This window comes from Malurus melanocephalus, unplaced genomic scaffold, assembly GCF_030028575.1.
Source record: "Malurus melanocephalus ecotype Western Australia unplaced genomic scaffold, MMel_1.1 scaffold_42, whole genome shotgun sequence".
Taxonomy (NCBI): Eukaryota; Metazoa; Chordata; class Aves; order Passeriformes; family Maluridae; genus Malurus; species Malurus melanocephalus.
The window spans coordinates 605,734-628,532 of NW_026623274.1; the positions used below are offsets into that span (position 1 = coordinate 605,734).

Below are 22,799 nucleotides of genomic sequence, written 5' to 3' on the forward strand. Positions count from 1 at the left end.
ATTTACCTTTAGCTAAGTCTATGTTAATTATAGTTTCTCAGCTTGAAGCAAATTGGTCACAAGTCCCAGCAGTGTTTGATTTCAGGCATCTCACCAGCCCCAGTTGTTCCTCTACATTTCAAATGTCTGTGCTCGTTTCTTCAGCCAATGGAACAGAATTTGCCACTTCTAATGGTCCTGACTGCAAGAGGTTGGATTGGTTCTTGAATGCTTTAAGATCCTGAAGCGAAAAATCATTATTCTCAAATTCTCTCATTAGTTCTAGTTCTCTATGCTTATAGTAGCACGTGTCACGTGATTTTTCCCACAATAATTTTAATGTGCTAAAGTAAAACCTACAAAAACCTAGCAGAGCCACGTTTGCCTTTAAGTGTTCTGTACTGATGGTGTGACTGCTTTGCTTTCCCCATCTCCTGCTGAACCTCCTCCTCCCCACAAAACACCTTCTGCCCAAAGCTGCCCCAACACCACGCTAACCCTGCTGGGGGACACAAAGAGACCTCACTGAGCCAAGAAGAAAAAACAATAGGAACAAAATGTTGCGACCTCCTCTGTGGGAAACTCAGAGCTTAACCAGCTAAACTCTTATGAAAGTTTGGAGACTGGGATGAGACAAGGCAAGGCAGGAAGCTCCCAGGGGAGGGTGAGTAGCACCCTGTACCCAGCTCACATCATTGTGCTTTGTTCAACCTCAACAATTGTGTGAGCAAAGCCCAGAGCATCAGCCCTAACTTCAAACTTCCTGCTTTCTGTCGGCTCCATCCCAGGGATTGATGTTTGGAACACAGCTCTTATTATGGAGCGTGCAGAAAAGAGCTCCCTGCTTTATGGGGACACTGCAAAGAGGCGTGCCCAGCATCTCTCTGGGTCTGGGCTGGTTGGGTTTGACTGCTGCAGTGAGAGGAGCTGCTGTCCCAGCAGCCACATGATAACCACCACTGTGTGTGGCAGCCCAAGGACCAGCTCGTGACTTGTTCAGCTGGGCTGACTTCTCAGCAGAGATTGGCTTAATCACGAGCTCGGCGAGGTCTCTTGCCCAGATTTGCAGAGGATTTGGCTTTATAGAACAGGGTCCCAATTCACAAAGCTCCTTCCTCCTCCTCTTGCTCCTGCTTTCTCATTGACCAAATCCAGGACGCTGAGTCCCTCCTCTTTGGCWCCTGGATCTGATCACATGCCCAGTCTGAGCTCTCAGACAATGCTGCACATGTCCTGGTCTGCAGGAGAGAGACCTGGGAGGAGGGATGGAAACCAGAGAAGTAGTGAAGCTTGTGGCAAGTCAGACTGCTTTGTTTGGCTTGGCATGATGTTGCTGGTCCCCCAGGATTTGGCAAAGGGGTCCCTGAATTCAAAAGATATAAAAAAGCTGTTCCAGAAGTGCAGGATTAGGGGATTTTGGCTGTCTCTACTCCACATTCAGCACTGTTAAACACCCCCTTTTCTGTTGTTAGCACTAACCCTTGCACTCACCAGCCTGGCCAGTCTCACGTGCTGAGTGTGAGCCTCCCTTTGGCACAGCAGTGACACAGTGCCCAGACATTTCTGCTGCCTTGGGATGTCTTGRCCTGCCTGACCTGCTGGCCACTTACCAGTGACTTCTTGGAGCAGCAGTGATTTGCCACAGTGGTGGAAAACCCCTCAGAGCAGAGCTACCTCTGCTGTAACTCCCTGTGTGTCCCCACCTTGGGATCCAGCACACACAGAGCCATCTATCTCCCTGTTCTCCTCTGCTGAAGCAGTCCTGTGCCATCCCAGAAACCATCTGTGAGATCATCTATGAAACATTTATGCCCCTTGCATGCGAGAGAAAAGGAAGCAAAAGGCCTGCATAATATTGATGGAATCCCTGATAGCCAAATACTGAATTATTTACAGCCTAATTGTGCAAGTGATACTCATGAGATCGCTTAGGCTGCAAGATACAATTAATACATTCCACAGAACTGGTGATTTCTACTTCAGGCTTTGTCTGGATGCATTAGTGAGTCTCTAAAACACAGGTGACATCACTYTGCAGAAGAACCAGGGTATCCACAGACCCTTGAAATATGCACAGACTTTTCTCAGAGCACTGCTGTGAAATAGTGAAGGCTCTCCAAGCCCTGCTGGCTGCCCCAAGGTGCACATCTGGAGCTGGTTCAGGTGCTGAAGGTGAATCCCTGCCTGGCTGTGGCTGCTGCTCCAGAAAGGCACAGATTTCCCATAGGTCTCGTGTTACAGGYGAAACTTGCAGGTAAACGCCCTGGATACCCCCAGGCACCTCAAATGGCACTAAATACACACATGCCAGACACAATTTAACCTGTGCGGCCGCTGGAGTGTTCCCAGCACGGGGGGCAGTGACCACAAATGACAACTCTTCCCATGCCATGGCATCCTTCCTCTCCTTTACTGCCATGTTTGCTGTGCAGCTCTGATGCAGTCCTTGATAAATACCCTAAAGCTCCTCCTCCCTGYCCAGCCTGCAGCACACAGAGCAGATTGGCCACTGAACTCCAGCTCACCAAAGGCAGATTTTTAGGCAGAGAGCTCTTCTGTCCATTCCAAGGTGCACAGGTTGATGTGGCAGYTGTCACAGGGCCTTGACTATTTCCCTAATGCCAAAATTCTCTCAAGCCCCGTCTCTCCCTCATTAATAAATAAATACCTGAACCTTGATATTTGGAGTAGACTACAAGTTACGTCTCTTAAAATATCTTCTGTATCCCTCATTACACTCTACTCTTAGCAGAGCTTTGAGGGACATCACCTCCTTCCCAAACACTTCAGCAGCATTTAGGAACCATCCCTTGAAACTACTGGAGCTCTGGGCAGTCCATTTTGGCCTGAGGATGGTGAAACAAAAAATCTGAACCAGCAATACAATGCTGTCCTCTCTAATGTACCTAATAATGCTCATTTCCTCTCCAGACGAGACACACCATGTATGTCTAAATCCCTCAGCCTGTCCTAATCTACAAATTCTGGTACAGCTGCAGGTTAAAAGAGCCAGCCAAAATTAATTATTGCAGATTAAGGAACCAAGCAACATACTGCAACAGCTTCTGGTGAAACTGAAACATCTGATCCAAACCCTGATCCAAACCAAGCAATTTCAGCCCCTTATTAAATACTTGCTTCTCTTGTTCACCATCTTGTGTTTTGCTGCTGAGAACCATCTCAGAACAACCTGAGAGAGGAAACAGCTACAGGATTTACCCGAAGGCAGTGGTACAGCTGCGATGGGATCTCAGGTTGGGGAGGTGATGACACCTTTGCAAAGCCAAAACTTAGGTAGCTTAATATTTTTTGTTTGTTGTTCTACAAATGTTATTCAGTGTCTAAAACAAAAAAAGGAGGTTATTTGGTTATTTAATACCAACAAATCTATAAGGTTTTACCCCTCTTTTCATTTTGTTTGAAACTGTGTATTGAAAGCAAGGTAAGGCTACAGCCAGCTCTACCTTGCCAATTCCTGTTTAACAGAAGAGGAAGCAGATTGCTCTGAGATAAGGGAATGCTGATTTAYCCTGGAGTCGAAGATGATGTTAGGTCACTTGGACCATCAGCTCTTYGGAAATGAGCCTCACGTGTGCCCTCACAGGATCCTCTCCCTGACCACAGCAAAAATGTCCTATCCACTGGATATGCTCCACAGAAAAATAYAAGCCACCCACAGCACAGCTGGTGCTCTCTGCAGTGTGTCACCAACCGGTGTCTCCCTACCCAGGGCTGTGTCACCAATCGGGGCATCACTGCCCAGGTCTGTAGGTGCTGTGCATGGCAGGGAAGGTGCTCTCCATTTCGCAAGAGCCCTGACTATGAAAGGCTGGGTTAGGTGGCACAAGGCTTTGTGTACCTTGCTATTTTCAGTGCCCTAAGATAGCCAGAGATGCGATCCCTGCTGGGAAACACTCCTTGCTATAAACAAGTTGATGAACGTAGAAGAAAACAGCCACGTTTCCCCCATTTGCCACTATTCCATATTCTGTCAATCTGCTCCTTTCCCCTCCTCCTCCCCTCTGGTACTTTGCAATAGCTGTCAGTTGCTAAAGAAACTGAAGAAACAATTAAGAAGCTTTAGAAGAAGCAGATAATTTCTCACACGCTGTGCTGAGTACGCAGCAGATGTGACTCAAGAGACACACATGCTGTTTTCAGGCAAGCATTCCCAAGGGTTTAGATAAAAATAATAAGGATGAGGTGYTTCAGCAGAAATCGAGCTATTTTTAAGTGGAAGGGCTCTGGGGGGTATTAAAAGGGCTCCCTGAAAATGCCATCATCTTCTTGTGCGTGGGATCCCATAGCATTAGCAGTGTATAATTAAAACTATTAAGCCAGCAATCAGGCTAGACAGGGATTCTGGCAGGGAAGTGGTTACAGGGGCGACAATGAAATGGGCTGGTTGCAAAGATCAGACAATTTCTGATTGACTGGAGGTTTCCAAAGCACAACAGATGAGATGCCCACAGGGAAACCTTCCTCCAGAAGGCAGAGGCAAGTCTCAAGGAGCAGTGGATGGTTTTGGTTGCCGCAGTTCTGTTCAGTCAATGCTGGGATAAACGCTGCGATGGTCGGGAGCCACATCTCAGCTGACACAGCACGTTACCACTTCTCGAATTGCATGGCCCACATCCAACCCAAGAGTCCATGAGAGAAATTCCTTCCCAACATCCCCCTGCCTAATCCATTCCCAGCACCTGTCACCACACCAAAGGGGACAGAGGCAGCAGAGCCAGCATTACCCTAAGCAGCTCGCTGAGCCAGCCACAAGCCTTTCCATCTTCTGGCTGTGATGAAGACTGGACAAATTAAGAACACATTTCCATTTGCCTCATTCACCTGAAAAATAATCAGCAGCCAACTCACTTCTAAAAAGTGGCCTGGCAAAGGGTCAAGAAATGAAATCTGGTGGCAAACAGACAAGCATGGACAACTTTGTGATGATCCATCATCTTGAATGGATCTTCAATATCCAATACCAGCATTTTCTGTGCTCAGACACATAAATCTCAGGCATTCATACTCTGCCAATATTTTAAGTCATGCCCATAAAACATATTTGAATAGGATTCAAGCTGATGAAAAGCAAGTTGCTACTTTTAAACAGGTTTGGTGACCATGTGAATGGAGCCAATGGACTCGATCCAGCAGRTGACATTCCATTAAAGACAAATTTGCCACTGCAATTCTGACTGCCAGGAAAGGTGTGAAAGAACACGTGRCCCCTCCAGGATGTGCAGAGCCGTATTTCTGGTGCTACAGATGGCAGTTTGAATGGTTGCAGGGTTTTTGCCTTTTCTTTTCAATCTTTACTGTTTTCAGGGAGACATTTTAGATACAGCTTATGAAGAGACACATMCCACTTGAATCATTTTAAAAACACCTCTTCCTTTCGAGTCACCAACTCTTGGCAAAGGAGGGAGAAGAAGAAACACTGAGCCAARGTCCATAAGCAGATTTTCTTTTTCCCCTGTGTGTGTGAGATGAGCCTGGATAAAGCAAAAAAAAAAAAGCATGGCTTTGCAGGGAAAGGCTAAGGAATAAAAGAGAGGGATTTAGATCACACCACTTTACATGCATTTATGAGYGAGAAATTCAACACTCAAATAACAAATTCAGTTCAGATTTTACTTCCTTTCTCCCTTCCCCTCCATCCCCCTCCCCCAAAAATGACATACCCTTCCATTTGTAAATTACTTTAATTTAAATATTTCCAGGTTAACAAAACGTCTTAAGTTTGACATGTCCAAAGTTACAAAACAGAAACAAAACCTCTTGACAAAGGCTAAGAAAAAAAAAATATAATCCAAGCCCGGACCTCCTTTCCTAAGCTGGAGTTTATGGTCTGTGAGCTGGCAGCACTCCAGAGTCTGACACAATGTCTGGAGCACCCAGAGCAGCTGGAATTAATTTTCTTTTTCCAAATCTATGCACTTTCATATGAAGTTGTGTTTTGGCACTGCYGCCCAAGAGAGAGTTCAGTGCAAAAAATTTAAGCCTGGCCGTTGTTTCTTTGTAAYCCAACACTCACTGAGCAAACAACAAAAAGGAAGAAGAGGACAAAAAAAAATTAAGAGAAAGAAAAGCCCTTTCCCTTCCCCCACACATACACAGACGACTGTACCAAACAGGGGGACTATTCAAGGCTGTTCAGAAATGGGTCACAAAGAGAAACGTTTGCAGATAAAACCAATGCTTTTTTTAAAACTTCTTCCTTGTGATTTTTTTTGTTGGTTTTTTGTTTTTGTTTTTTTTTAAATAAACATCATGGAGGCCCCTGGAAGGTGCTGGGGATGTTTGAGAGCCGAGGTCCTGCTGGTCCCTTCCGCCTCCCATTGGCACAGCTCCCACGCTGGCCCTGATGTGCAGCCCCTCTCCGGGGCATCCGGACCCTCTGAGCCACCTCCTCCGAGTCTGAGCCACCCTTGGGAGCCCGAGGGGGCCACGGGGCCGTGTGGGCATCAGCCCCGAGCTGCTGCTCCTCGCCTGGGCTGGCGCTGGGTCAAGAGGGGAGGAGGGAGGCACCCAAGGCACTCCCAGGGTGTCCCGTCACAAAATCACGCACTGCAGTTTATGGGAGCCCGTGGCTCTGTCCCCTCGCCATTTGGTCTTTTTCTTCTTCTTCTGGCTTTTCTCTGGGATCTGTTGCCTTTTTTGGGAGACAGAGAAGGAAAACAGGCAGGTGAGACATAAGGCTGGGTGGGATCCAGAGCCCTGGGCTGCCTGCAGAGCAGCATCTTGGCRTACATGTGGATATTTACACATTATATACTGTACACCCTCCCAGCACTGCAGCGCTTTTCATGCCATGCTGAGAACTGCCTGCACTCTTCAGGAAGGAGGGAAGAARCCATTAGGGCCAATGGCAGGGATAATGTCCTGCCAGGGCACCATCCCTGGGTGAGCTGTTGCCTTCTCCCCTGCCACAGGGGCTGCTCTGGGAGACAGGGATGCTCTAAGCAATTACACTGCTGCTGGCACTCAGCAGGGAAGAGGATGAGAGAGACACAGAGAGCACAGAAATTCACCCTTCTGCCTTTCAGCTGGCACTGCCCTGAGCCAGCTGCATTGCTGCACACTTGGCTGTGGAGGGGGCCTAAAAACAATAAACCAAAACCAGAGTTTGCTGCTGATAGKGCTCTGGCTTCCCATCAGACAGAAGTTGTGAAGAGCACCTGAGCACAGAGAATGAGCTGACCCCAGAAAGATGTCCTTGGCTGTCTGAAGCCACAGCCACCAGGAACATGAACTGAGAGCCCTCCTGCACTGTGGCACAGAGCTGTGAGCAGCCCTGGAGTGCTCTGCTGAGGGCTTCTCCCTGCCCAGGAAGATGAGGCACTGCCCAAAAGCCTGCTGGCAGCTGTACCCAACTGCAGCAGCCACTGTGCCAGCCCAGCAGTGCAAACCCACCAGAAGGCTCTGTAGCTCACACACCCCACAGGCAGCCTGCAGATGCAGGTTTTAGTGCAAGATAAAACAAAAACACCGACAGCTTCTGTAGATTCAAACCTGAGAGTCTGAACAGTTCAAAAGCAGCCTCTTTGGGAAGTAAAATGCCAGGCATTAAAACAAGTGTTCTTAGCAAGTAATCCAGACCAATGAGACATTGCTGGGGCATAAATCACTATGGCTTCAGCTGATGCTTCTCTTACAGCCTCAGCTTCCAAATTCTTGCAATCACTTGAAAGACTCAGCTCTAACTCSTAAGACTTTTTTTTCAGTGAATATGAAGGTCGGGGGGCATGAAAAACATGAAATCTTTAAAGCTCAAAACTAGAAAGATGAAATTCAAAAAATACTTTAAACCTGGGTAAACACTAGGCAACAACAAGCTGTTTATGCTATTCTGAATCTGTGTTAAAGATCCAGAAATCATGCCCCAGGCCTGCTCAAGGCTTCTGCTCTGACAGTCCCTGTGTGTGCACTGCTGCAAAAAAAAAGGGCATCAAGAAATTTAAAACATCTATCAGGTGAACTCAATCACCCCACTCCTTTCTGYATTACTTCCAGACAACAGTTTCTTCCACGAAGCTAAATAAACTGGGAATCAGCCAGGTGCAAGGAGCACAAACAGTGCAACCCTGAACAAGCACCCTCACCCTGAGAGCTCACAAGGGCTCTGAGAAAACTCTCCATTTGCAAAGCATTCCATCAACAACAGAGTTACCAGCGAGCTGAAATTTACATTTTTTTTGGAAAAGCTCACTTGAAAACCAGAAAAACAATATTTGATGGGCTATGCTGCCCTTGGCTGTGGACAGTTTGCAACATCCAAAAACCAAGCAAAGGTGCTTTGTGGCCAATGACCAGCCAGATCACACAGCATCTCCCTGCTCTCTGATTTAAGCTGAGCTGCAGCTCCTGTGAACATTTCTGGTGCCCTTGATGCCACCGAGGGTTTCACCTGGCTGGCAAGGACCTTCAAAGTAGCTATTCAGGAAATGGAGGTGTTCCACTTATTTTTGAGGTTATGGAGTGCATTTTCAGGGTTTGAAATTAGTGATGCCTCATTACAGCACTGCTTTCAGCCTGCATGGAGTTGTGTTATGTAGAGAAAGCAAACRAAGCCTTTCCATTTCATTTTGGCTGTTTTCCTTTCCTGCAGAGCAGAATAGATGTTGGTAAGAGCTTGCTGCAACACAAAAGTAATATCTAGCCAGCTAATACTGAGTTACAGAACAGTTGGGAAAGAGCTTGGGACACTTCCAACTCAGTTCTCCAAAGACTTTCTGCCCCCTGCTTTTAAGACATGTGGGAAGAGTGGGCAGTACCATCTGCTTTTGATGGAGGCTGGCTGGAGGCTGTGCTAGGATATTCACAAGTACAGATATGCCGTGAATAAATGCCTTGTGGTTTAATTGCCGAGTGAGGCATTTGGACTGCACGGCAGGGAGGAGCACGATTTCAGCTCAGCACCCTCCCAAAACATGAAAAATGAGGGCCCAGAAAAATCTGGCAGATAACTAGTGCCAGAAAAACACATCTCAGAGAGAAGCGAGGTTATCAGCGAGACGCTGAGATGTGTGTGCAGCTCTTTTCCTGCAGGGGAGCCRCGAGTTTGGACGGCAGTGCCTCCCTGCTGGCAGCCAGAGCAGGGCTTTGCCCGGAGAGTGTGCCTTTGCCAGAACTGGGAACAAACCTCTGCAGTCTGAGGAGGAAACCTGTGGCTTAGCTATTAGGTCATGCAGTTTCTCATACAAAATGGCTTAATTCTTTCCATTTAGTGAGCAGAAAATGATAGAAGTCACCTACAAGATCAGAACTTTGTAGAATTTTTTGCCAGTCCTTTTTTAGCCTCTGGTAATGCAAGACCCTGAGAGGACAAAACTATGAAAACACAAATTACTGGTCCAGAGCTTTCAGTGCCAATCTTTTAGAGCTGATCATTATAGCAGGCTTTGCACTGTTCAATGAATAAAAGATCTTCATTAYGGCCACAGCTACTTGTTACTGTGCCTGGTGCTGATGCCCTGCATGGGTAACTAAGTGCTAGTAACACACCTAAGCAGATACAGGACAAGAAAATTAATAAAYACCAGAAGTCTCCCACCCCCAATCAAACCTGGCCCCTCCTCCCCTAAACTTGGCTTCTTGCTCTCTGGGCCAGGACTCTGGGCCAGTAAGGAAGGGAGGAGTTTGCAGCTCACCTTATTACCCTCACSAGATCATGGAAGGCCTTGTCCACGTTCAGAGGTGGGTCCTTGGCACTCGTTTCTATGTAGGGAATCTGCAGGAGAGAAGTGTGTCATGACAGAGATCAGTAACAGCCTACGTGTTGGGAGCAAACCAGTTTCAAAATGAAAAGCCTGAAGGCTGGAGAAATCAGATGCTAAGACCAGGGAAATACAGGTAAACAAAATGTTGCCATGACATTGCTATCAACACCCTCGCTCACAGCAAGGTCAGCGAGCTCTGACAAAAGGTCTGGAATAAGCACCAGGCTAAACAGCTGCTATCAGAGCTCAGGGTTTGGGGGAGAATAATCACAGACTTCATGTTGTCAGATGTTCTCTCCCCTGAGCTGTGCTCACAGACATGAAAATAGCCAAAGGTTGTTGAAAGACCAGCACTTGCCAAAAATTCTTGCTTGCCACATTTTATTGGGACTACTGCATGAATATTTCATGACTACAATTCCCTTTCAGTGTAAAATGATCTTCCCCTTCAAAGTCTGACAGCCAGATGGGGCCTCCTAGAGTGCTTGTCCAGCACACTGGCAGATTTATAAATCTGCCTCTGATAAGGTATTTTCACGCATGGCCTTTTCCAAAGTGCGTGCACACAGATGGATCCAACATGCTGTGCTGCAGTTTAGGTGTCCTGGCTCTGACAGAAACCACCTTCCTTGGGGAGGGGGGAGTGAACCTGCCCTGCCAAACTGCCATCGTGTTTGCTCAGAAACCACCACACAGCTTGTCCTTCAGGCACAGCAAACTGCCAAGAGGTCTCAGGCTTGTTCGCCTTTAACCTTTCCTTTCAGTTCCACCTCCTAAGGGAGTTGTTGTCTCCCTCTGGGTATTCAGGGCTGCTGGCATTTAGAGGTGATTAGTGGAGCAGCATGTGATCTACACCCATCTAAGACTGATTTCTCAGGCTAAACTAACAGCATGAATAATGCAGAGCTAAGATGGTGGGTCAGATTTATATAGGCCTAACAACCCTGTAAACTTCATTATCTTCAACAAGCTTAGGCACCTGGATAGATCTCCTAATGCCTGACTCTGCCTTTTCGCCTCAGGAGAGTGCACTTTCCTCCCTTATCCTGAGCACTTCTCACTGCTTTCACACACCTTGTACTTAAATTTTAGTGATGACCATGGTGCTGCTCCAGCTGCTGCACAGCAGAGGTTCTGCTTTCAGTGATGAACTTGCCCTGCTGAAAGGAAACTGCATAGCTGCTACTGGGTAGTAGTTGAAAATGTTTTTGCAAATGTTTAATTGCAAGCTTGAATCCAGCTCCTAATGAGCACAGATTTCAGTTCAGAATGCCTCTAATAACCCACTAAATAATCCCACAAACTTACGTTATGTTTTGTTGCCATTTCTCTCCCCTGTTCTCTTGTAATTTTCCGTAAATGCATTAGATCAACTTTGTTTGCCACCAAAATCATTGGAAAAGACTCCCTGGAAAAAAATCAAAACCACCACCCAATTATTAGCAGGCTACAATAAAAATTAGGAGCATAAATTTAACTTTTTGACGCTGACATAATTCAACATTTTCAGCTACAGACATACCATATATGCATAAAAAAATTAAGAAAAGAAAAACCCAGGCTGTGCTACGCATATGCTCATCTTGTAAAAATGTACTTGACAAGTTGCATGCATGCACACATTCRTTGTTATTTGTAGGGACTTCAGGAACCTATTGTCACCATATTTTGCAATGCCTGATAATAGCTAAGCCTGAAGATCCAGCTGGGTGAAGAAAGATCTACAGAATTAGCCAGGAAATCAACTGAGACATAAAGACAGATCTTGGACAGGAGACTGGGACTCTTTTGTAGGAGTTAAGGCATCTCAGTAACTGCATATCTTGGCAAGATACTGAGGRATGATGGAAGAATCGGAGTAATTTCATTCCTGGTGATCCACAGAGAGCAACTGTGGGGGRAGGAAAGAAGAACTCTGGGAGCTGGTGCTTAGAGGGGCACCAAATGGTGGAGAAAATGACTGGGGGCAAAAAGATGCCCATCAGCTGTTACCCCAAGACAAACTGAAAGCCTGGCAGCGGTAGCTGGAAGGAGGCTGGAGGGAACCAAAAAGATTTGCTAAGTTTCCCATGCCATTCTCTACTATCTCCTGTTTTTAATCCCAGAAAAAAAAATACCCAAACCATCTCTCTCTGGAATAATACTCAGTATTTCCTTAACTACCAAGCATGTAAGTGACGGTCTTCAGCCGTCAGCTGAGGAGAGATCCATCTATCCACAGCATGTCCTGTGCAAGGCTCTACCCCTCTCCTCCTGCAGAAAGCTCCACAGCTCCAGTGATAAACAAAACCAAGGCTGGGAGCCACGAGAGGAGTTGGCAGTGCCACTCTCTCCTCTGGCTTTGTGAAACAGAGCAATCAGCTGCTGCAGGGCCTCTGAGCCACTGCTGGGAGGGAGGAGGTCCCTTCTGATCACTGACAGTTGCTGCAGTATTGTTGTCTTATATTTAACTTCAAACCCTCCCCAAAGTGATCACCCAAAGTGATCCCAGTGTTCTCCGCTGTAACAGAGCTGATTTTATGGGGGTAAGAAGCAGCTGGCCATACTCATTTCTGCATAAACCACTTCCCTGGGTAACTCTGGATTTTCAAACAGCGTTTCTGGGTCATTTTTCAACAAGATGATAAGAGCTCCATCTTCCCTCTGGCATGTTGCCCCATTGCTCTGGCTGGAAAAATACTGTACTGCACTCTGCATTTTAAATGAATCTTAGAGTTATTCATTCTGATAATGTGACTGYGATTTAATGTTAATACCTGAGCATTGGTATATCTTGACTCTGATAATTCTGGAGCAAAATATTTGCTTGTCAGGATTTTTTGATTGCTTTTTGGCTTRCAGCACATTGATTAGAAAGGGATTATTTTTGGATGGTATCTCATTTGCCTTGTTTACATCAGGCATAAAACTCTATGGGGACTTTGTTCCCCATTGTAAGCTGTACAATTGCTAGCTGGACAAAGCTTCTTCAGTTGGGAGATTTTACTGTAGTGGAAGTTGTGGAAAGAAACGGGAGGAAGGCTTTGAACAGCCCTGCTAACACAGCAGCCTGCAATTATTTTGGATTTTCAGTTGCCAAAACTGCTTGCTAGCCTGAAAACCARGCTGATGCTCTGCTCCCAGCTACCTGTGGGTTTGGCAGGAGGGTTTTTTCACTCACGCCGCTCCCTCTGCTGCATTTTCTGACCAAGTTCAGGTTTTGGATGAAGCATTAATACACTCCTCACGCTCGGAGTGGTGCTGAGYGGGGAAACACAAACAACCTCAGCAGCCTGTTTCACTTCCTGCCTCTCACACGCTGCTGCAGCRTTTGCACAGCGTACCGAAGGTAAAAGTTTCAGCTCAGAGGAAAACAGTGAACACCACATCTTTTTTCATCAAGTTAAATTAGATAAAACCAGCATTGRACTGGGGCAGGTTACAGGAAATTTTGTCCCGTCTCCTTCAGCTTTCTGAAACAGATTTACTTTGCCCCAAGCTAGGCCAGCAGTGCTTAGACTGCTGTGATCTGAGAGGCTGCCTGAGTGACTGACATTTTTCTTCATTTAAATGGAATCAAAGGGTGGTTTTTCCTTTACTTTTCACTCTTGTGGGCTATGCTTTGGATGCTTTACTGGAAGAGCTGTCAGCTGTGAACCTCACATGATACGAGTCCACCCTTCCTGTGGGGAAGTTATTCAGAGCTGTGAAAGGAAGCCAGCAACGAGGCCCAAACCCTCTGGTGACTTTTCTTGATGACTTCCATAATTAAAAGCCATTAAGAACGGAAAAACTAAGTGTTTCAAAGCTGCAGACATATTAGGGCTTAATTCACACCCCACCCAGTGAGGGTAGATCCATCCCCTCTTGAACCAGGATGGGAAGAGGGAGTTATCTTGGAGATAAACCAGCAGCTTCCCCTCGCTCTGCCAGCACACATTTATTTGCCATGATTAAACTCCCAGTGCTACCTTCTCCCCTGCACATGTAAGGAGGGGAGAGGCGACCTCTCTCGCTGTCTCCCCAGGCACACAGAGATGTTTTATTCCGTGCAAATGGCTGCTGCAGAGCATTAACTACATTRTATCTCTGGTAAGAAATACAGTTCCTTCCATCGTGAGTTTTTCCTCCTCAAGACACTTGTTTGCACCTTTGAATCATGCAGGGCCTTTGAAGGTGTGTTTGGCAYAAGCCAGGGAAAGAAGATGGTGTCAGGACACACAAAATAATTAGGGCTGAATGCTGACTCCCTGCTGGTGATTCCAAAGTGCCTGCACTGTGCACAGATCCTTCCTTCCTCTTCAGAGCTGAGCTGGTTACCTTCAAACGTGTCTGATGTCCCTTTCTCACCCTGCTCTGCCAGACCATTCTGGCAGAAGGATCTCCCTTCCAGGTGCATTCCCACTCCACTGTAACACTGAAAGCACTTCATGCTGATCAGAAGGGGTAAACCACTTCTTACTTGTCACATTTACATCCATGAGTCCCACAGAAGGATTTGTCTCTGCCTTCCCAGAAGGCAGAAGTTAGGGTGAGATGTGCAGCCATCCTCCCAGGACCATCTGCCAGGCACCCACCTGTCCTTGACCCTGAGGATCAGCTGGTGGAACCGGTCCACGTGCTCGAAGCTGGCCTTGTCTGTCACGGAGTAGACGATAAGGAAGCCATCTCCAGTCCTCATGTACTGCTCCCGCATTGCACTGAACTCCTCTTGGCCTGCAGTGTCCAGAACTAGCACACAAGAGACAGAGGTTTTTAGTTACTGTGAGAGACCTGAGGCTGCTGGCACCACTGTGTGTCCTGTGTCCTTCCTGCCTCTGTTGAGCTTGCTCAGAGACTGTCAAAGCTGATGAAATCAAGTTGGATGGACAAGGGGGTTTCTGTCCCAGACCCCACTCATCCTTGTGTGCCTAAAYTGGGACCAGCTGGAGGGGAAGATGATTATGTGGATTTCATTTTCCTTTTCCAGTACCAAATAATGACCACTGAATTTGGGGAGTTGCTCCTCTGGCAAGATATGACTCAAAGTATTTCACAGCCCTCCATTTCCCTCTCCCAGCAAAGAAAACCCAAGACTGGAAGATTAGGTAAAAGCCAGTTTAAAAGTCAGGGATACCAACAAAATGCGTGAAGAAGCAGAGCTGGGAGACAACCCAAAGTAACAGCTATAAGCATTTTCCTTTTCTCAACACCTGGATATTATTTCTGGACAATTTTGTGCTTTCAGAGTGAGACAGTACAGCCTTGGGGAACTCCCCTTAAATATTTAGTCCCAAATGGTGTGCTGATATAAGGAGGTAACTAAAACAGATGGGAAAGCTTTAAGTGCTTTGCATATCCAGCACAATGATCACGTTTCTGTGAATAAATCCATGCTCAAATCCCCTAAAACATCTCAGTTGTGACAGCCACCCAGATGCTGCTCCCCACTAGGTTAAACTCTGCTAATGGAACCGTAACTCACTGKTTCTCCATGGATCTGTCTTGCAGGGGATCCCATCAGCTCTATCATGTGCCACTGTAGGGCAAGCCACCCCAGCCTTCTGGGTAAACACCACACACTAATGCACACATCAGTGATAATTCTGGAGCCCTAGCTTTGTACACACACAGGATTTTGACTGGCAGGAGGAGGGTACAAGAGGAGTTCATCAGTTTAGGCTGYTCCAGTACAAACACAGGGTGAACTCCAAGAGCATCAGCTCTCAGGAGTACTAATCCTAATGCATCATTGCACCCCAAATGTGGGACCTTCATGATGATTTGGAACATTTTCACATCCCAATCAACCAGGYTGGGTGGGAATACTGTTTTGCCTCCACTGTACAGCTGCAGCATAAGCACCTGCTGCCCACAAGGGCTGGGGAAAGCCCAGGGCACCCATGGATTGAGACTGTGGCAGGAGCATCCTGCTGACACAGCAGCAGGGCTTGATACAGGTTTGTCTAGTTTGAACAGGCCCACAGGCCCAACAAGGTGCTCCTTGTAGGGAACTCAGGCTGTCCCAATCCCCAGATGGGGCCACGATAGAGAYCACTTTGCTGCATCAGCACAGGTGGGCATGGGTGGACGCGCTGCACATCACAGGCACCCCATGAGCCAGCCACACACCTCCMCTGCATGTCTGCAGGACAGACAGCTACACTGGAAAACCTGGACACCTTCCTTGGGGATGGCAGGCCCTTTAAAGCCTCCAGCCTTTCTTGTTCTCCTGCCCTAACTGATCTAGGATGTTTGTTTCCGTGAGCTCTTAAGGTAAAAAGAGTTTCTGTGCTCTTGCAAAGACCCTGGGATTTAGGCTTATTTACCAAGCTTGTTGGAAAGTCACCTGAATCTCTCCACAGCCTTTTATCCTGCTCCTCCACTCTAAATCTAGGGAACAAGGGTCTCAATTCAAAGGCATTCAGGCTATTCTAAAAAAAAAAAAAAGTAGAAAAAGGAAATAGAAAAGAAACGCAAAGAGACTGCATGTGCTGRTAAATTTCTATGCCCTGGGCAGAATTGCTACCATGGAACAAGGCCAGGACTCTGTAGCTGGGACAGAAGAGGAAATTAATCTTTCCTACCTGCCCAACCTGCACAGAGAGGCTGGGCTGCCCTCATCTGACTCCTGCAGCAGCTAGACAGTGTCAGGGCAGGGCTGAGAGCTGACAACCAWCACACAAACCCAGCTTGTGATGGAGTGGGAGAGCTCCCCGCAGGGAGCTGAGCCCTCCTGCCCTCCCTACCCCTGGGACAGGGCAGGTGCCCCAGCACAAGCTGTGGGCAGGAAGGTGGAGATGGATGTGCTGTATCCTGGGATGTGCTGTATCCTGGTAATTTGCTTTGGGACTTCCCCTTGCTCTGGAACATTTCCAAACCTCCCATGAAACACAAAAGAAGCATCCAGCTCTGCCTTTGCACCCATCAACCCATCCCCAGCTGCTGCCCCWCTGCATTTGCTGGGAGAGTGGGCAAACCCTGGTGGGGGCTGTGGGGATACTCCACCGCATGGGGCTTTCCTACCTTGCCTGSATCTTGGTCATGGCATCACCCTAAACATAGGCAGAGCTGCTGTGTCAGCAGCTGCTATTTAAAGGGAGTTCACTTGCAGCATTGATAAAAAGGTGAGCAAGTTCAGGCAGCATTTAAGGTGGCACTTTGAAAGTGCAAGTAAAAGGCATAGAGCAGTGAAGGTTAAGGTTAATGTCAGATGGGTTATTCATACGAAGTTCAGAATCTCGTAGATGGACAGGCAATGTCCTTGTTTTAACTCTAAATGTGCTCTTCATCAAGGYAAACCCCAGCCTAACACTTCAGTGCTTTGTGGAGTGTAAACAACAGAGGAGTGTGATCTGGAATCTTTGCAGGCAGGACAGGATCCATCCTGGAAAGCATCAGCATCAAAGAAGAGTCAGATGTAAGTGGCTCTGCTTGTGGGGTTGTCGTGGGGCATAMAGGCTTCAAGAAGACTCCTACCACAGAAATAGGAAAGTGGCAAGGAGAAACTTTGGGAAGGGGTAACTGGGAAGGTGATTGGCTTCCCAAAGGGGTGAGGAGATATAGCACATTAGCCAGCATTCACCTTCTTTTAAAATTCCTGTTTGTGCAGACAGGATGCCAGAAGACAGAAATAACCAAGGGTGAAGAACTGTGAGCTGGTACTCTTTAAACCAGCAGTTGCCCCACTGGCAGCACACAAATGCCAATGTGGAAACAAGGCTGGATCAAAGCACAGCAGGTTTCTCTCACCTCAATCTTCCAAGAATGAAATCAGACTCATAGTGCATTGTCAGGGACTTTGAACAGAAAACTTGGTGAAGTTCTCACAAATTTGACCAAAGAAGCAAGGAAGGGTATGAATGAAAGCATTTGGGTAAGGTGAGGAAGAGAGAAGCCGAGGGCCATGTCAGATGTAGAAACAGACATCYAAAGAGGGCAAAGTCATTTTCAGCCATCATGAGACCAGCTGGACACTAAACTAAGAGCAATTAGGCTGTGAGAGCCCAGCAGGGAGGTCTCCTGCTTTGCACATAAGAGGTTGTTGAGTGAAGAGATGGCCTTTTCCACTCTCCAGTGGATGTGACCCCCAGCTGYTGTGATGAACTCCTTGCTAATTGAATCCTGCCCCTTCAGAGCCCTCYACACCATTTTCCTGTGAGGCCTGATGGGTTATGCAAGAGTGCAGCTGCCTWGAGAGCACTTGTGAGCAGGCACAGGAGCCCAGGAATACAGGGGAATTTGTGGCCCAAAATAGAAGCACTCRGTGCTTCCAGGTGTATCATGTGGACGCGTCCCTGCAAACGACAGTGCTCTGAGTGCCCATCAGAGACACAGGCACACGAATCTAAACCAATCTAAACCTCTACCAAAGGCAGAGACACACTAGGAACCCCAAGTCAACAATGGCATTGCTGTTTCTGGAGCCCAGGCTGGATTAAGCTCAAACACAGCCTTCCCAGCCTTCAAAGAGCTCAGATCTGGTTATGCAGGTGAGTTCTTCTCTTTTCCTATCAAGGCAAAATTTCCTCCTCYGTGTTTACCTTTACATTGCCAGGCAGCTGGGTGTACAGGCCACCTCAAGAGAGTTTTTCTACTGCCCATGGCATCTAGAGGGGACAAAGATGAACTGACAGGCAGGTAAACCCATCCTCTGTCCTTCAGCCTTTGGGTTTCACTGCCCTGCAGTTGGTACCTGAGCTCATGGGAAAAATTACCTTGAATTGCCAAATCAAACTGATGAGCCTCAGGCTGAGGGAAGCCACCTCCAACAGTCCCTGTCCTCCTTCCAGCAGCAGCACCCTGGGAGAGGGTACTCCTATCAGCCACTGCCTTCAGCTGAGGGACTGGCACCCTGGGCACTGCACAGAGGGAGCACTGGGGTCACAGGTCCTGTCCTGTATCCCACACCCCAAGTGACCCTGAAGCGGTGTGAGGTGTCCTTGCTGTGCACAAAGCAACGCTTCACTTGGTCACTCTGGTGCTTCTGCTTTCTCAGACACAGCCACACTGCCCCTGGCATGACAGCTTTCCTCAGCAAAAAACACATGATAGGGAAACACTGGGGCTTTTATGAGCCCTTCTGTGCCCCAGCTAAATACACAGATGTTATAACATGGAAAACCCAAGTACTTGAATTCTTGCCCTTTCTTTAAGCAAGAAGAAGAGAGGGGTCTTCACAAGAAAGGCTTCCACATCAATAAATAGAATAAAGATGCAAGCCCTTGAAGGGCTCTTTCTCTAACAAAGGGCAAGTATTCAAATCCTTGYGTTTTCCATGTTGCAACATCAAAATTTTCCTGGCAGGAAAAAATCCCCACAACCCAAGACAAAACCCCCTCTCATGGTTGCAAAATCCCAGCAATYAAGGGAGGGGAAATACTGTACACACAAATAAAAGAATGAAAGTACAAATTTAACTCTAATTTTAATGCTCTCAGTGATGCTACTGAAAGTCTAAATTAACAAAAAAAGAGAAGAAAGCGAGCCACAAACCAACCCTTCTGCCTGCAAGTCTGAAGCGACCTTAGCTCTCCCTTTGGCCTCATGGGTGAGTTGGTCCCAAGTTTCCCAAGAAAAGCAGACAGTGTGCCCAGGGATGACTAGAAGCAAAAACCCTCAATAAAAAGGGATGTATGGGATAGATAGGTGGGAAGGGCAGTAGAGAGTGTGGGGCAAGGACTGGAGTTTGGTGTCACTGCACGGGGGTGCACACCAGGGTGTGCAGGTCCAGCCCAGCACAAGAGCACCAGGGATCAGGACACGGTCTTGGGAAGAAAACTAGAGGAGAAACTGAAGCTCAGAAGCAGAAAGACAACKTCTAGGCTGTGAGAGTTTCATCAAWRTCATACCAGGGAAARGAAAGAGAAGGGAGACCACAACTTTCCTTCATCTAACACAATTCCTTKTTTGGCTGGTACCGATTGGCACAGCCCTACTGACAGCTCAGCCCAATTTCCMAACAAGCCCAAGCCATGTGCTTGTGGTCATCTCCTCATCTCCCTTTGCTTGCCACCTTTTAATCTCTGTGTGGTGCATGAGCCATAAGGAATTCTGAACCACTGAGAATTTTTTACCATATGAAGGTTTACCACTTTTGGCTTCATGCCCAGATGAATAATGTCAGACTGGCATTTTGCAGCCACGCCAAAAGAAATCCTCTGCTACTGGCTGAGTTAGCCTGCACGCAGAAAGGAGCGTACAAAATTAATCATAGCCACGCAATTGAAGCAAGAGCTAATCAGAGCAGATTAACCCTGGCCCCCACTTAATTCTGACCTCATGGGTCTGTACAGCACCTGCATGTGAACACATTTCACTGAGCACATCCCCATGCTCATGACCAGCAGGAAAAAAACGAAGATAACACACTGCAGAGAAAATTGGAGGCTGCTCCTTAAAGCCTCATTAAGGTGGCAGCAACCAAAAAAATGGGCTAGCCACAAATTGCCTGGGCATCTTTGATCCAGGTTCAGTGCTCACTTCCACTCTACAACACTTGTCCTCCAAACACTGCACCAATGGTCTTCTAAAGCTGGCATAAGGTCAACAATTATGGGGTTTTGTGTAGTGTTGGACTTGAACATAACAAACACAGGTCCCACCATCTTCTGGGAGACAGGGAATTATCACAGACAATTCTGATGAGACATGCCCAAAACAGAGAACAAATGTGAAAAAGATGAATTTGAATGTAGGTTTTGCTCCAAGATCTAAAACTTGAAGAATGAAATGAAATCCTGTTCCATTTTGGTCTACTTTCAGTGAGAGATTGCAGCAAAGGAAAAAAAATACAAGTCAAACATTTCATCGTGCTGCCAGTTAGTGCTGTTGAATAAATGTGGGTGGAGGTCTTCATGGAGGAAAGCCAAATGCTTTATGCAAGCTGGCTAGCAGAAGGGATTTTTTACAACATAATGTTGGTGCAGTTACAAAATGCTTGAGATACTTTGCACAAAACTGCTCAGGCAACAGCCTGGAAAAGGGTGGACTGTTTCCCTWTTTCTTAAAGTTGTTGCATGTCTATGTATTTGACTTTTTAAAAATATAACTGTTTCTGAAAACTTCAAAACTTGCAGAGCCCCTCATGATATATCCTCACTTGGTTGTTCATGTTCCAAAACCAGTTCCTATTTTGGGGGTGGGCAGCTGCTTCTTCCACCAAGCACTGCATGAAACGTCAGCTTGTGAAGGCCTTGGTCMTAAAGAACAACTGGAAAGTCTAGATTTATCATGAGGCATCTTTACCCTTCCTATCATGTTTGTCCCTAATTTTGTACCATAAGTGATTCATGTAACCACAACAAGAGCAGCTGTCCCAGTATTTGGTGACCTCTGACAATGGCCTGGATCCAAAGCCTGTGACAAAGAGCTGAGGCAAATGACACATGTGGCAGTCAGTCTGGGTGCCCTGTTTCTACTGGGCAGATGGAAAAGGTTCACATCCCATTTCACCAAGAATACTGCCTTTCTTCCAAAATTCTGACTGTTCAAAATCTCAAGTGGTAGGAAAGAGAAGCAGCTGCRGTTTCAGTTCTCTGGCTATGAAGCATCTGTGGGCACACAAACTCTGGAAGTCAGGGATTCCCAAGATGCCATTCAAGGCCACAGCTGAATTCAGTTCAGCCCAAGGACAGCCACTAAGCTCCATCTTAGAGCAAAAGAAAGGCTTTTTCATTAAAACAATGGGTTAARTTTCTGCTTGTTGGAAAACAATTTCTTTCACCACATCACTGCTMCCATACAGATCAGGTTTGGTAGGGTTTTGTTGTTGTTGTTTTGGTTTGGGRTTTGTTTATTTATTTTTGTCTAAATCAAAATTCCAAATATTCAGTGAAAGATACCTTTTCTATTTCTCAATAATTTGCAAAACCAAGGCTGTTTCAGGCTACACCAACGTGTACAGCAGCTGGTACTGTTATATCAGAACAGAGGGCATACCAGTGAAAAGAAAGGTTGCTCATTTTAGAGGGCTGGATTCTGGACTAAAAATAATGAATTTAATTTAAAGCAGGATTGGATTTTTCTTTTATATGGGACTGGCATTTTAAAAGCAAGGGTGCATGGATACATTATGTAATGCTTACTTGAGAGCAGATATCACTGAGGCAGATGACAAGAAGCAACATTTAAGCACCGATTTCACAAATACTCCCTCATATCAACTATTAACATATTCAAATGAACAAATGTTGGCAAGATTTACTTGTTTTGTTGTTTGCTKTTTTTTGTTTTTYATACTGAACAAAAGCTGTGCTTTYAAGGACTTTGTGGCYATYTGCACTCACTAAATTACRTCTGACAAACCCTTAAAAGTGCAGTTAAGATCTCAGGTTTCCAGACCAAGCTAACAGTCCTTACAGCAAACCCCACCAACATCCACATTCCAGCACTCATGACAATCCCCAGCTTTCTGCCCCCACACACCAGCGACACTCATGCAGAGACACCAAAGATCCTCAGCGCCTTCGTGACAAGAGGATGGAGGTGGAACTCGGCACAAGTGAGGCTAAATTTAGTTCAGTCATGTTAGTGGCCACATACATGCACTTGGGTAATTAAGGCAYAAAATACTTGCTTGCCTTCATGCACTACCTAATTATTGCATAAAGCAAAACAAAACTTRCAACATTTAAGAGCAAGGTGCCCTTTATAGCTGTGTTTAGTCTGCCTCATGCAGCACAAATGAACAAGCTGCAGCTTTAGGTAGTACAGGGCTTTTTCCTCACGTGCTAATCGAGACACTTTGGTTTTGGTTTTTTTGGTTGGTTTGTTTTTTTTTTTTTTTTTTTAAAAAAAAAAAGAGTTGGTGTGTTTCATTGTTATTGTTTTGTYAAAAAAATATAAAAGGCAGTTTTTCTTCAAAGAACTGAAAACTCTTGGTTACAACAGATCTCCAGCTGGTACCCTACCCATATTTAAATGAAACAGGTAATTAAATAAGAAAACATCACACCTGAATGATTGGAGTTAAGAGCTGTAACAATTCTTCACCATCAGTGGACAACAGTTTTGATTAAATGTTCTTTCTGGTTATAGCCCTCATTGATTTACCCACTCACTCTTATTTCCCTGGGGATGAGCTCAACCACAACGAAGGTTACTGGCAGTGCTGTAATTCACCCTTTGCAGAAGCCTACTCCA

General features: G+C 46.3%; 1 protein-coding gene across 3 annotated transcripts in view; it reads right to left on the reverse strand.

Moving 5' to 3' along the window:
- Positions 1-5,232: 5,232 nt before the first annotated feature.
- The window catches only part of MRAS (muscle RAS oncogene homolog), a 38,959-nt gene continuing 21,392 nt past the window's right edge, over positions 5,233-22,799 (reverse strand). For all 3 annotated transcript variants that reach the window (XM_057364765.1, XM_057364766.1, XM_057364764.1), the window contains 4 exons: positions 14,255-14,408; positions 11,007-11,106; positions 9,630-9,709; positions 5,233-6,631 (listed from right to left, as the gene is read on the reverse strand). In XM_057364765.1, the coding sequence (XP_057220748.1) occupies positions 6,532-6,631; positions 9,630-9,709; positions 11,007-11,106; positions 14,255-14,408 (434 nt within the window). In that variant the 3' untranslated portion in view covers positions 5,233-6,531. The remainder of the gene's footprint in view (positions 6,632-9,629; positions 9,710-11,006; positions 11,107-14,254; positions 14,409-22,799) is intronic.